Genomic DNA, 14,506 nt, shown 5'->3' on the forward strand with positions numbered 1-14,506 from the left:
GAGCTGGCTAGAAGTTTGTCTTAGCCTGCTGCTGCTGTGGTTTTTGCAAAAGAGAGAAGATAGAATTAGTTCCCAAGTAGGCAGAATCCAACATTACATTTAACTCACTGTGAAGGTCATGATGTGTTCAACTAATGGAAGGTACATCCTTACTGCTTTGCTGGGGAAGCCAATCTCTCCTTCGCCACTGGAGTAATCCTTGTCCTTCCCTGCCAACTCTTCTGCCGCCTCCTCAAATGGAGTCAACTCATATATTTCAGGGGTCCCCCCACCAGTCTGGGATCTCTCCCTCTTGCTGTGGGCTAGCTTTGCCTGCATGAAGACAGTTGGAATGGAATGTGATGAGAACAGGTGGAAGAGAAGTTGGGAAGCATGCATGGCTGTGTGTGTACTGTGCCTTCTCCAGTAAGGGCAGAAAATGTTGAGTGTGCAGGATGATACATAAAATGGTGGTGAGGTTAAAGTGTGTGTGAGACATTCAGTGCATATGTCTCTTCTGCTAACAGTATTTGAGACCATGTGGACTGTAACCCCTAGAATGCCTGATGATCATATGAGAGTGTGAGGCTCAAGTGAGTAAAACATCTACTTACCCTGGCAAAGCGGATGAAATCATTCATCCTCTTCCTGCACTGCAGTGCGTTTCTTTTCTGTGTGCCATGGGCACAGACCCTGGCGACCTCCTTCCAGACCAGCGAGATCGGAGTGGTCACCCTCTCATTTCCATCCCTTGGGAAGAGGACATCTCGGCATTTGTGTATAGCCTGGAGGAGAATCACCAGGGAGTTGTGGCTGAATCAAGGCAGGGCTTGCTTCTCCCAAAGGACATATTGTTTGACCGTACTACTCAGCTGGCCTGCAGAGAGTGAATGCATGTTTGGGCGCAGCTTAAATATGCCGCCAGGAACTTAGACCTCACAAGGTAACAATGGGCAGAGGAATCCGTGCCTGCCCCGCCGATGCATAATTAATCAGTTTTCAAGTGGAAGACTGGCATTAGAACCCACCCCGCTGATCAGGAAACTTGCCAACTATCCTGCCTGCCACCGCACTTGGTCTGCAAAACAGAAAATTCCGCCCATCATCTCTGTCCACTGTGTGGAGCTAGTCCTGTGCCATCTGCACTGTTGCAGCAGGTGTGCTTTTTCTGGGTTATCATTCATATGTGTCAAAATTTATTCAGTAGTTCTTTAGTTTCCTATATCCATTGTAGCCTTGGGTCTTGAATATCATGTTGCAGATTGTTGAATCTGGGAATGCTTGCTACACTTGACTATGGCAATAGTTGTCATGTATGTGTTAGTAAAATAAACCCAAAGTTTAAAATTATTATATTATTATTAATAAAATTATTTAAAATTATAACACAAGTGCACTTCGCAGATAGCACCAGGTTGTGCAGCACTGGAACTGTCACTCACTTTTCAGAACCAGCTCTTGTTGCAATGAAATATGAATTTTGGAACCATATCACTATGTTGACTGGCTGCCTGTTAGTCATAGAGAAAAACCTGAAAACAAAATAGTTGTGATTTGTAGTTGGCAGCAAGCCTGTCCCCAGGGCTCAAGTAACTCCTAGTTGGGGAGAGGGGAAAAAGTAATTTACATTATAGTGGTGCATGACCAACTTTTCAGCCTATATCAGAGATATAGATTACATTAGAACTAATATACTTAGTAAATTTATTTCCACACAACTAAACCGCCATTTCTTATGGTTATTAGAGGTTCTTTAGGAAAACAAGCATCACTTTGGTCAGTAGACTTTTTGATTGTCCCCATAAAGTGCAAACAAATCAAGTAATGATTTTAATCATTATCCAAATGTTTCCACCAGTTCAGTAGTCTAGCATTCTCAGGGAAAGAAACAAGGAACTAGTAAGGCATATTTTCTGGTCCTCTGTACATAGTGTCTTCCATTATTTTTTTTAAAAAGAGTGAAACACAAATCAGAGGATCACACACCAGCTAGTTTAACATCAATAGTGGGAAAATCCTTTACCTTCTTCAGTCAACTCCCCATGGTCCCATACAAGGTGGCTTTGTCAGGAAGATTCCCTTTCCTTGGGCATTATCCCTCCCTTTCAAAGCCAACATCATCATCCTACCTTTTAAAAAAAAACACTCGATACAGTCCTCCCTCCCTAATTATCACCTTATTTCAATCTTTTTTCCCTTTGCAAGATCCTTGTACAAGAAGATGATAACATATTCTTTAACCCTCCTGAACCTATCTCCAACATTTAACACAGTTGATCATGCCATTCCCCTCTAAAGAATTGTCATTTGGCTAGCTAAATTCTACTGATACATTCAGAAAAATTGATCACGCTGCACATTCTCAGCTGAAAGCAGATTTTGCAGCCTTAAACTCCTCTGTGGAACCATACGGTCCAGACCTAGACTTTTTGGAGACGCTGGAGCACTGGATAAAGTATTCAGGAACATAAGGCAATTCAGTGAATAATCACAATTGTGTTATTATAATGTATATATTTTTGTTTAGTTTAAAACTATATTTTGGACATTTAGAAATTTCAGTTGGAAGGAAAAAAAGTCACTTTTCTCAATTTTCTCTGATTTGCAAAGCCCATTGACAAAACTGGATGATGAAACACTCATAGGAAGGATTCCATTCTATATGTTGACAAAAATGTTATAGGAAGTATAATTGGTGAACTGGAAATGATTGCAATATTATTGTATAGATGGCCTGTGAATAAATATAGTTACTGACTAAACGGAAATTGACTTAACAATCTTTTTCAGTTTGTAGTATAGTTCGATTCAGACAAGTCAGTTCAATTTTTTTATTCGTTCTTAGAATGTGAGCATTGCTGGCAAGGCCAGCATTTTATTGCCCTTGAGAAAGCAGTGCTGAGCTGCCATCTTGAACCACTCCATTAAGTATAGGTACGTCCACAGTGCTATTCGAGAGGGAGTTCCAGTACTTGGATTCAATGACAGTGAAGGAGAGGTGATTTAGTTCCAAGTCAGGATGTTGTGAGGCTTGGTGGGGAACTTGCAAGTGGTGGTGTTCCCATGCATCTGTTGCCCTGGCCTTCCAGGTGGTAGAGGTCACTAGTTTGGAAGGCGCTGTTGAAGGAGCCTTGGCGAGTTGTTGCAGTGTATTTTAGTACACATTTTAAGATGGAGTGCTGATCAAGCCAGCTGTTTTGTCCTGGATAGAGTTGAGCTTCTTAAATGTTGTTAGAGCTGCACTCATCCAGGCAAGTGGAGAATATTCTACGAGAATCCTGACCTCTGACTTGTAGACAGAGGACAGGTTTTGGAGAGACAAGAAGTGAGTTATTTACCAAAGAATTTCCAGCCTCTGACCCTTGCACTTGAAGTTACAGTATTTATAAGGCTTTATGTTTATAAGTTTCTTGTCTGTATTAATGGCCAAGCTGTTGATGGTGGGGGTATTTAATGATGGCAATGCCAATGAATGTCATGGTTGGATGATTAGATTCTCTGCTCTTGGAGAGGGTCATTGCCTAGCACTTGTGTGTGCAAATGGTACTTGCCACTTGTCAGCTGAAGCCTGAATGTTGTCCAGGTATTGCTGCATGTGGACACAGACTGTTTCAGTATCTGAGGAGTTGAACATCACCACTTCTGATCTTGTTGGAGGGAAGGTCATTGATGCAGCTGCTGAAGATGCTCGGTCCAGTACACTACCCTGAAGAACTCCCTGCAGCAACGTCTTGGGGCTGAAATGATTAGCCTCCAACAACCACAACCATTCTCCTTTGTGCTAAATAAGACTCCAACCAGTGGAGAGTTTTCCTGCCTGATTCCCATTGACTTCAAACTTGCAAGGGCTCTTTCATACTGCATTTGGTCAAATGCTACTTTGATGTTGCTGGCAGTCCCTCTGACCTCCCCTCTGAAATTCAACTCTTTCATCCATACTTAGACCAAGGCTGTAATAATATTTGGAGCTGAGTGGCCATGGCAGAACCCAAACTGAGCATTGATAAGCAGGTTTTTGCTGCGGAAGTGCCACTTGATAGCACCATCGCCAATACCTTCCACCTCTTTGTTTATGAATGAGAGTAGACTGGGGTGGGCTGGATTGGATTTGTCTTGCTTTTTATGGTCTGGACATAACTGGGTAATTTTCCATGTTAAGTAGATGCCAGTGTTGGAGCTGTACTGGAACAGTTGGCTGGGGCACAGCTAGTTCTGGAGCACAAGTTTTTAGTTCTAGAGATAGATGTTGTCAGGGCCCATAGCTTTTGCTGTATTGACTGCCTTCAGCCATTTCTTGATACCACAGCCAATCAAATTGGCTGAAGACTGGCATTTATGATGATGAGGACTTGTGATGAAAGAGGCTGATATGGATCATTCATGTGGCATTTCTCATTGGAAATGGTTGCAAATGCTTAACCTTGTCTTTTTTCACTGACACCCATCTTTAGTGATGACAGAGTTCATCGTATGTTTGCAGGGCCTTCTCTTCTAGTTAATTGTTCACCACCATTCATGACTGGATGTGGCATGACAGAGCTTTGATCTGATTGGTTGTGAGACTGCTAAGCTGTCTATAGCATGCATATAGTGTGTTGTGGCTTCACCAGGTTGCCAACTCAGCCCAATGCTGCTCTTGACATACACTACTAATTGAACCAGGCTAGTTCCCTGACCTGGATGATAATGCTAGTGAGGGATATGCTGGGCCATGAGGTTACAGATTGTGGTTTAATGCAATTCTGCTGCAGCTGCTTGCCCACAAGGCTTCATGGATATCCAGTTTCGAACTGCTAGATCTGTTCTGATCAATCCTACCAATACTGCCATCAACAGATACATGTGCAACAGGTAGATTAGTGAGGGTGAGGTCAAGCAGCTTTTTCCTTCTCGGTTCTCTCACCACGTGCTGCAGGCCCAATCTGGCAAAAATGTCCTTTGGGACTCAGCCAACTTGGTGCTACCGGGCCACTCTTGGATACTGAAGTCCCCCACCCAGAGTACACTCTGTGTCCTTGCTATCCTCAGTGCTTCTTCCAAGTGGTACTCAACATAGAGCATTGGTTCAGGGAGGTGGTAGTAATCAGCAGGAAGCCTCCTCGTCCATGTTGGACCTGGTGCCATGAGACTTCATGGGGTCCAAAAGCAATATTATGGACTCCCTGGGCCACCACCTTCCAATTATAGACCATTGTGGTGGGTCTGTCCTGTTAGTGGGACATGACATACCTAGGGATGGTGATGGAGGAGTCTGGGACATTAGGTGTAAAGTAGAATCATAGAATGGTCACAGCAGAAGGAAACCATTCAGCCCATGATGTCTGTGCCAACTCTGCAAAGCAACTCAACCCATCCCACTCTCCTGCCTTTTTTCTTCAGATAATTGAATTGGATAATTCAGTGAGTTTGACTATGTCAGGGTGCTGCTTGAATAGTCTGTGGCACAGCTCTCCAATCTTAAAGTCCCCAGATGTTACTGAGGAGGACTTTGCAGATTTAACTGGGCTGAGTGACTTTTGTTGTTTCTGGTACCTAGGTCGATACTGGATGGTCTTCACAGTTTTATTCTTATTTTACTTTTCTGTTGCGGTTTGATACAGTTGAGTGGCTTGCTAGGCTGTAAAGACCGGTTAAGAGTCAAGCACATTGCCATGGGTCTGGAGTCAGATATAAGCCAATCCAGGTAAGGATGGCAGATTTCCTTCTCTGAAGGGCATCAGTGAACCAGTTGGGTTTTTATGACAAAATGGTAGTTTGACTATCATTAATGAAACTAGCTTATCATTCCAGATTTATTTATTAATGGAATTGAAATGCCCCCGACTGCCATGTTGGGATTTGAACTCATTTCTCCAGAGCATTAGTTTGAGTATCTGCTTTGATATTTTAAGTAAGGATGTGTTTTAGTTACATTCAATGACGTGAAATAAGGGGTAAATTTTATTAAAAATGGTGTTTTAATGTTTATGTATTAGTGATTTACAATTGAAATTCCTCCTTTTACTTTAAATCGGTTGAAAAGCATCATAAGATTGCTAAGAAACAATATGTTTCTATTTGCTCTTTGCTACAGAACAAAGCCTCCATTGTCAAAGCCAATTACAGAAACACATTCAAGTAGTAGCCTGCTGATAGGTGAGAAAGAAAAATTATACTTGTGTTCTTTATCTTTCAAAATTTAATGGGGCTTATGAAGTAAAATAATGACTAAAATAGACTGATCTTTGGTCCAACAGTATAATTTCTCCTTGAGTCCAGCTGGGCGAATGAATCGTGCATCTCAAGTACACCTAACCTTTTTGAGAACCACATTGCAAGCCCACAAAGGCTGATGAGTTATGTACCTCAATTGTGGCCAGGTTCATGAGTTATATACCCTTAGAATGCATAGTCTGATAAATGGTGTATCTTGTTCATGTTATGTCAAATGGATGCCACACTTCAGCGTGCCCAACTTAATAAGGTAGCAACCTCCAATATTCTTGTAACCTCTTTAATAGCAAAGGGTTAATTGTGTATTAATTGTGAGCATTAACCTGCGCTCCAATAAATAGGAACACCTTCTGTGATTGCACCAGGGTGGGGGGGGCGAAGGAGTTGGGGGGAGGGGGTGTTGCTGGAGTGCATTATCAACCCCGGGAATGCCATTTTAATTTGAATGAAGTTTCCTTTAAAGTTTTGGTTTATTTTTGTTACAATGGGTCAGTAGTGCCCCTTTCAAATGGGGCACTTAATAATGCTTCCTCAAAAGACGTATAAATTGGGACAGACTGAAACTGTGGTGTTTGGGTTAGAAGCTGCATATTTGTAATGTAATACAAGATGTAAAGGCATCTTATAAATGCCTTTACAAGATAGGCATATAAATGTAAATAAATGCCTAGAGAAGTATGTAAAGATTGGTATGGGTGTCTGTTTTTCAGCACCTAGCTTTCAGGATTACAATAATAAAAGTATTTAAAAGGAGTCATCTCCCAACCCTTTCATTTTGAGAATACTATAATTCAAAATAATTTGCTTTTTAATTTTGTCTTAAAACTGTAGCTTTCTGTAAATGATGATAGATTTTTCACTTTAAAAGATTTTTTGCATGTTTACTAGATGGCTATAGCATGGACTCCGATCGTTACACCATAATTGGGCAAGATCTCCGTGACCTGCCCATATTAATGGAAAGATTGAAGAATTTTGGCCTAAATACAAAGTAAGTTTATTCTTCCTAGGTTATCTTTAAATTCTATTCCACTACAGCATTAACTCTAAACAGCCTTGAATGACATTCTATGTGACTGTAATTGTGCTGCATCCTCGCTGTAGCCTTTTGCAGCATATCTTTTTGTATCCCATTGCCCAGGAACTGTTCCCCTCCTTTTTAAAACCACTATTATCACCCCTTCATTAAAAATCCTACCCTTGAACCATATGTACTTGCAAACTACCACTCAATCTTCCTTTTTGTTTAATGCATGAATTCATTGTTTCCCAAATCCATGACTATCTTTCATACAACTTTATGTTTGAACCTCTCCAGATTTTTTCCCTATCACAGCATGAAGGAACCCTAATCAAAGTAATGCATGAAGCCCTCTGTTACCGTGACCATGGTGCACATTCCGTTTTGAACTATTGGCAGCCTTTGACACAGTTAATCACGCCACTCTCCCAAAGCCCAATGCGCAGCTTGATTTTACTCTTATCTGCCCAATCATAGCCAGAGCATCTCTAGCAACAGTTTTTTCTCCAGCCCCTGAACCGTTACCTCTGGAGTCCCCTATGGATCTATCTTTTTCTCCTCCTCCTTTTCCTTCTGTACATGCAGCTTTGTGATGACATTATCCAAAGACACAGGGTCAGCTTTTGTACGAATTCTGATGGTGTCCAGCTCTATCTCACCATCACCTCTTATGTTTGAGTTTGAGGTAACAATGTTCTCCTGTCCAACCACCATCCTCCAGACTCTAAACTTCAGCTCATCCAAAACTCTGCTGCCAGTGCCCTATCCCACAACAAGTCTTGTTCACCTAACACTTCTATCCTTGCTTACTCTAAATGAGAGCATAGGAATGGAAGTATGTCATTCAGCCCCTCAAGCCTATTATGCAATTAAATGAGATCATGGCTGACCTGTATCTTAAATCCATTTACCCACTTTGGCTCCATATCACTTAATACCCTTAAGCTAACAAAAACCTATTGATCTCAAATGTAGTATTATTAATTCGGGTAGCATCTACTGTCACTGTGGCTGAGAGTTCCAACTTCTACCACCCTTTGCGTGAAGAAGTGTTTCCTAACTTCTTTCCTGAATGGCCTGATTCTGATTTTAAAATTATATTCCCATATCCTAGATTCCCACCAGTTTCTCTTATCTACTCCTACCAGTTCCTGTCAAAATCATTAAGTCTTCAATTTTAACCTTCTATATTTCGGGGAATACAAGCCTTTCTCCTCATAATCTAATACAATTTAATAATTTCAGTTTAGTTCTTTTTCAAGAAGTTAAAAAATAAATCACAAATAAAAGCTGACAGCAATGTTGGCTGTGAAGCTCAGATTCTTGTAAAAGCCCAAGTGGCTCACTAATGTCGTTTAAGGAAGGAAACCTACTATTTTTACTTGGTCTGGCCTATATGTGACTCCAGACCCAGAATAATGTAGTTGACTTTTTATTGCCTTCTGAAATGGTCCAGCAAGCCACTGATTTGTGTCAAACCACTGCAAAGAAGTACTGTAGGAATAAAACCGACATACCACCTGGCATCAACCTAAGCATTGGATATGGATATGACAAAGGTAGACACAGCCCAGGTCTCCAAGGTCCTCCCCACTAATATGTGGGGATTTGTGCCAAAGATGAGAGAGCTGACCAACAGACTATTCAACAACAGTCCAACGTACTCATACTCTCAAAATCATACCTATCCACCAACATCCAGACTCCTCCATCACCATCCCTAGGTATGTCCTGTCCCGCCACTAGGATAGCCACCAGAGACAGTAGCACATGGTAAAATGTTATTGGGGAATGGTCCAGGTAATCATCAAGATTGATGCCAGAATGCATGAATCCTCAAGTCATCAGGCCAAACAGGGGCAAGGAAACCTCTTGCTGCCCACCATCAGCCACCTCACTCAGCCAATGAATCAATGCTTGTCCAGGTTTAACAGCACTTGGGAGTAGCACTGAGAGTGGTAAGGACACAGAAGGGCTCTAGGAGGTGGGTCACTTTAATGTTCAGCACCAAAGAGTGATTCTATAGTACATACTGCTTACCAAGCTAGCTGTGCCCTGAAGGACATGGCTGTCTGACTGGGCTTGCGGCAGGTGGTACGAGAGCCAACACAAGGGAAAAACCTGTGTGACCTTATCCTTTTTAGTTTACCCATCACAGATGCAACTTTCCATGACCACATTAGGAGGAAGAACCAATGCACAATCCTTGTGGAGACAAAGTATTGTGTGACATCACCACTGTGCTAAACAGACAGATTCAGAACCGATCTAGCAACTCAAAACTCTGCATTTGGTAGTAGTGTGGACTATCAGCATCAGCAATGTATTTCAGCACAGTCAGTAACCTCATGGCCTGGCATAGCCCTTACTGTACAAATATCCATCAAGCTAAATGACCAGGCTTGTTTTGATAAGGAGTGTGAATGAACATGCCAGGAGCAGCTTCAGCATACCTGTAAATGAGATCACAACCTTGGGATGTTTCATCACAAAGCTATACACATGCTAAGCAGCAGAAAGAGCATTTTATAGATAAGAGCTAAATGATCCCATTACTAGCAGAACAGATCAAACCTCTGCTACATCCAGTCATGAATGGTGATGGACAATTACACAACTAACAGAAGGATGAGGAGGCTCCATGAACATTTCCATCCTCAACAATGGAGACCATTACATGAGTGAAAAAGACAAAGCTGAAGCATTCACGATTATCTTTAGCTAGAAGCAACGAGTGGATGATCCATCTCTGCCTCCTTCTGAGGTCCCCACCATCACACAAGCCAGTCTTCAGCCAACTCCATTCACTCCACATGATATCAAGAAATAGCAGAACACGCTGGATGCAGCAAAGGTTGTAGGCACTGACGACATCCCGGCACCGGCTGTAGTGTTGAAGACTGCTCCACAGCTACTCGAACCTGTAGCGAAGCTGTTCTAGTTTAGCTACAACACTACATTTAGCCGACAAAGTGGAAATTTACCTGGGCATATCTGCCCAAAGAAAACAGGATAAATTCAATACAGCCAATTAGCTCCATCAGCCTTCTTCCACTCAGCAAAGTGATGAAAGGTGCCATCACCTATGCTTTAAAGTGTAACTTACGACAAATCTGCTCCCCAAAAATGTGCTTAGGAGCACTTGGCTGCAGACCTCATTACAGCCTGGGGTCCAACAAGGGCAAAAGAGCTGAATTCCAGAGGTGAGAGTAACATCAAGGTAGCATTTGAACAAGAGTAACATCAAGGTAGCATTTGACCAAGTGTAGCACCAAGCGTCCCTAGTAAAATACCGAGTTCAAAGGAAGATGGTCAAGGTTGTAGGAGGCTAATCACCTCAGGTAGTCTCCCAGGCACCACCATCTTTAGCTAGTTCATCAATGACCTTCCTTCTCAAAAATTTAAGTGGGGATGTTTGTTCATAATAGCAAAGTGGTCAGTTCCATTTCTAATTCCTCAGATAATGAAGCAATCTATTTCCATATGGAAACATGGAGAACATCCAGGCTTAGTCTGATAAGTGACAAGTGGCAATCATGTCGCACAAGTGCCAGGCAATGACCATCTCCAAAAGGACAGAGAATGTAAACACCTCTCCGTGATATTCAATGACAATATCATCATTGATTTCCCACCTTCCACATCCTGGCGGTCACCAGAAATTAGCTTAACTGATTCAGCTGCGTAAATGCTGTAGGTCAGAAGCTGGACATTCTGAAGCAAGTTATTCACCTCCAAACTCCCCAAATTGTTTCCACCACCTACAAGGCATAAATAAGGTGTGTGATGGATTGCTCTCCACTTGCCTGGATGAATACCATCCAAGACAAAACAGTCTGCTCCACTTGATTAGCACCCCATCCCCCACTTTAGATGTTCAGTTCCAGTGTACCACGGCTATAGTGTGTACTATTAGGAAGGATATAAAGGCATTAGAGAGAGTGCAGAAAAGATTCAGGAAAATGGTTCCAGGGGTGAGGCACTTCAGTTATGAAGATAGACTGGAGAAGTTAGGACCATTTTCCTTAGAGAAAGGAAGGCTGAGAGGAGATTTGATAGTGGTATTTAAAATCATGAGGGGTCTGGACAGAGTAGATGGGGAGAAGCTGTTCCCACTTGGGAAACGATCAAGAACAAGGGGGGCACAAATTTGAAGTAACTAGTAAAAGAAGCAAAAGTGATAATGAGGAGAAACCTTTTTTTGCAGTGAGTGGTTAGGGTTTGGAATGCGCTGTCTGAGTGTGTGTTGGAGGCAGATTCAATTGAAGCATTCAAAAAGGAATTAAACTTATCTGAAAAAGAAGAATGTGCAGGGTTACAGGGAGAAGGAAGGGGATTGGTACTAGGTGAGTTGCTCATTCGGAGAGCTGATGCAGACACGATGGGCCAAATGGCATCCTGCTCTGTAACCTGTGATTCTGTAATCTACAAGATGCACTGCAGCATCTCGCCAAGGGCTTCAACAGCACCTCTCAAAGCCATGACTTCTACCATCCAGAAAGAAGCAGCCACGTCGTAACGCCACCACCCCCAAGCCACAGACCATCATGTCTCATATCGCCATTGTTCCATCATCACTGGGTCAAAATCTTAACTCCACACTTAACAACATTATGTGAGTACCTTCAACTTTTCAAGGACAAATAGGGCTAGCCAATAAATGCTAGCCATGCCAGTGATGCTATCACACCCCATAAATGAATTTTTTAAAGTATAGATGTATTTTAATATTTGTGCCACAGACATAGTGTCAATCAGTGAATCAGTCTGTGACTTTATCATTTGCAACTAGATAAATATTTAAAGCTTTGAGATGTAAACTGAAACCTGGCATTACGGAGTAAATAGAAATGTTAGGATTGACTGTTCCCCAGAAATAGGGAATATGATGTATGGCAGGTGAATTCTTCAAGCGCCAATTCTTCCAGGCCAAAGACAAATTTGAGAGGGGAAGTGAAGAAGAAAATAAGACTAGCAAAGAGAGAATATGAGAATAGGCTGACCATAAATAGTTAACATAAAAGATAACCCAAATATCTTCTACTGGCATGTAAATACTAAGTGGGTAATAACAATCAAGGTGGGGCCTATAAGGACAAAGGAGGTGATATGTGCTTCGAGGAACAGGCAAGACTAGAATACTTAAGTGAGTACTTTGTATCAGTGTTACTCAGGAAGAGGATGGTGACAAAATATCAGTAGAAGTAGAGATGGGTAGAGGAAGTGGATGGGGTGAAAATGATAGGCAGGATATACTAGAAAGACTAGCTATGCTTAGAGCATAGGTTGTTTCTCAGACTGGAGGTTGGTAGACAGCGGTGTTCTCCAAGGGACAATGCGAGGACCACTGCATTTTTTCACAAACGTATAAATGACTTGAACACCAGAATACAGAGTAAAATTTCAAAATTTTCTAAATATACAAACTTGGAAATGTAGCAAACAGTGAGATTGGCACCAATCGACTGCAACAGATCATAGATAGCCTAGCAGAATAGACTGAAAAGTGACAGAAGGGATCTAATACAGATAAGTGTGAGGTGATGCATTTTGGCAGAAGGAATAGGGAGAGGCAATATCAACTTAATGGCACAGGGACAGAGGGATCTCTGGGCTCACGTGCATAGATTTTTTTTAATATTCATTCATGGGATCTGGGCTTCACTGGCTGGGCCAGCATTTATTGTTCGTCCCTTGTTGCCTTTGAGAAGGTGGTGGTGAGCTGCCTTCTTGAACCGCTGCAGTCCATGTGATGTAGGTACGCCCACAATGCTGTTAGGAAGGGAGTTCCAGGATTTTCACCCAACGACGGTGAAGAAATGGCGATATATTTCCAAGTCAGGATGGTGAGTGACTTGGAGGGGAACTTTTAGGTGGTGGTGTTTCCATCTTTCTGCTGTCCTTGTCCTTCTGGATGGTAGTGGTCATGGGCTTGGAAGGTGCTGTCGAAGGAGCCTTGGTGAATTCCTGCAGTGCATCTTGTAGATGGTATACATTGCTACTACTGTGTGTGGGTGGTGCAGGGGGTGAACGTTTGTGGATGTGGTACCAATCATGCGGGCTGCTTTGTCCTGGATGGTGTCAAGCTTCTTGAATGTTGTGGGAATTGCACTCATCCAGGCAAGTGGGGAGGATTCAATCACACTCCTTACTTGTGACTTGTAGATGGTGAACAGGCTTTGGGGAGTCAGGAGGTGAGTTACTTGTTGCATGATTCCTAGCCCCTGACTTACTTTTGTAGCCACAGTATTTGTAATGGCTAGTCCAGTTCAGTTTCTGGTCAGTGGTAACCCCCAGGATGTTGATAGCGGGGGATTCAGTGATGATAATGCCACTGAACATCAAGGAGCAATGTTTGGATTCTCTCTTGTTGGAAATGGTCATTGCCTATGTGTGGCACGAATGTTACTTGCCACTTGTCAGCCCGAGCCTGGATATTGTCCAGGTCTGGCTGCATTTGGGCATGGACTGTTTCAGTATCTGAGGAGTCGTAAATGGTGCTGAACATTGTGCATCAGCAAATATCCCTACTTCTGACCTTATGATAGAAGGAAGATCATTGATGAAGCAGCTGAAGATTGTTGGGCCGAGGACCTGAGGAACTCCTGCAATGATGTCCTGGAACCGAGATGACTGACTTCAGCAACCACAATCATCTTCCTTTATACTTGGTATGACTCCAACCAGCGGAGAGTTTTCCTCCTGATTCCCATTGACTCCAGTTTTGCTAGGGCTCCTTGATGCCACGTTCTGTCAAATGCTGCCTTGATGTCAAGGGCACTCACTCTCCACTCACCTCGGGAGTTCAGATCTTTTGTCCATGTTTGAACCAAGGCTGTATTGAGGTCAGGAGCTGAGTGGCCCTGGCGGAACCCAAGCTGGGCGTCAGTGAGCAGGTTATTGCTAAGTAAGTGCTGCGTGATAGCACTGTTGATGAACCCTTCTATTACTTCACTGATGTTCAAGAGTAGACCGATGGGGTGATAACTGGCCAGGATGGATTTGTCCTGCTTTTTGTGTACAGGCAATTTTCCACATAGCCAGGTAGATGCTAGTGTTTTAGCTGTGCTGGAACAGCTTGGCTAGGGGCGCAGCAAGTTCTGGAGCACAAGTCTTCAGTACTATTGCCTGAATATTGTCAGGGCCCATAACTTTTGCAGTATTCATTGCATTCAGCCGCTTCTCGATATCACATGGAGTGAATCGAATTGGCTGAAGACTGGCATCTGTGATGCTGAGGATCTCCGGAGGAGGCCGAGATGGATCATCCACTCAGCACTTCTGGCTAAAGAT

The 14,506-nt window shown here is 42.7% G+C and overlaps 2 protein-coding genes across 2 annotated transcripts in view; one reads left to right on the forward strand and one right to left on the reverse strand.

Annotated features, from left to right (window-relative positions):
* Positions 1–14,506, reverse strand: part of LOC121287754 (rho GTPase-activating protein 17-like) — a 289,690-nt gene that overhangs the window by 241,606 nt on the left and 33,578 nt on the right. The window lies entirely within an intron of this gene.
* lcmt1 (leucine carboxyl methyltransferase 1) overlaps positions 1–14,506 on the forward strand; it is a 54,940-nt gene that overhangs the window by 24,747 nt on the left and 15,687 nt on the right. Inside the window, exons 6-7 of the mRNA XM_041205662.1 lie at positions 6,053–6,114; positions 7,081–7,183. Of these exons, the coding sequence (XP_041061596.1) occupies positions 6,053–6,114; positions 7,081–7,183 (165 nt within the window). The remainder of the gene's footprint in view (positions 1–6,052; positions 6,115–7,080; positions 7,184–14,506) is intronic.

The sequence above is a fragment of the Carcharodon carcharias genome, chromosome 15 (genome assembly GCF_017639515.1).
Source record: "Carcharodon carcharias isolate sCarCar2 chromosome 15, sCarCar2.pri, whole genome shotgun sequence".
Lineage (NCBI taxonomy): Eukaryota > Metazoa > Chordata > Chondrichthyes > Lamniformes > Lamnidae > Carcharodon > Carcharodon carcharias.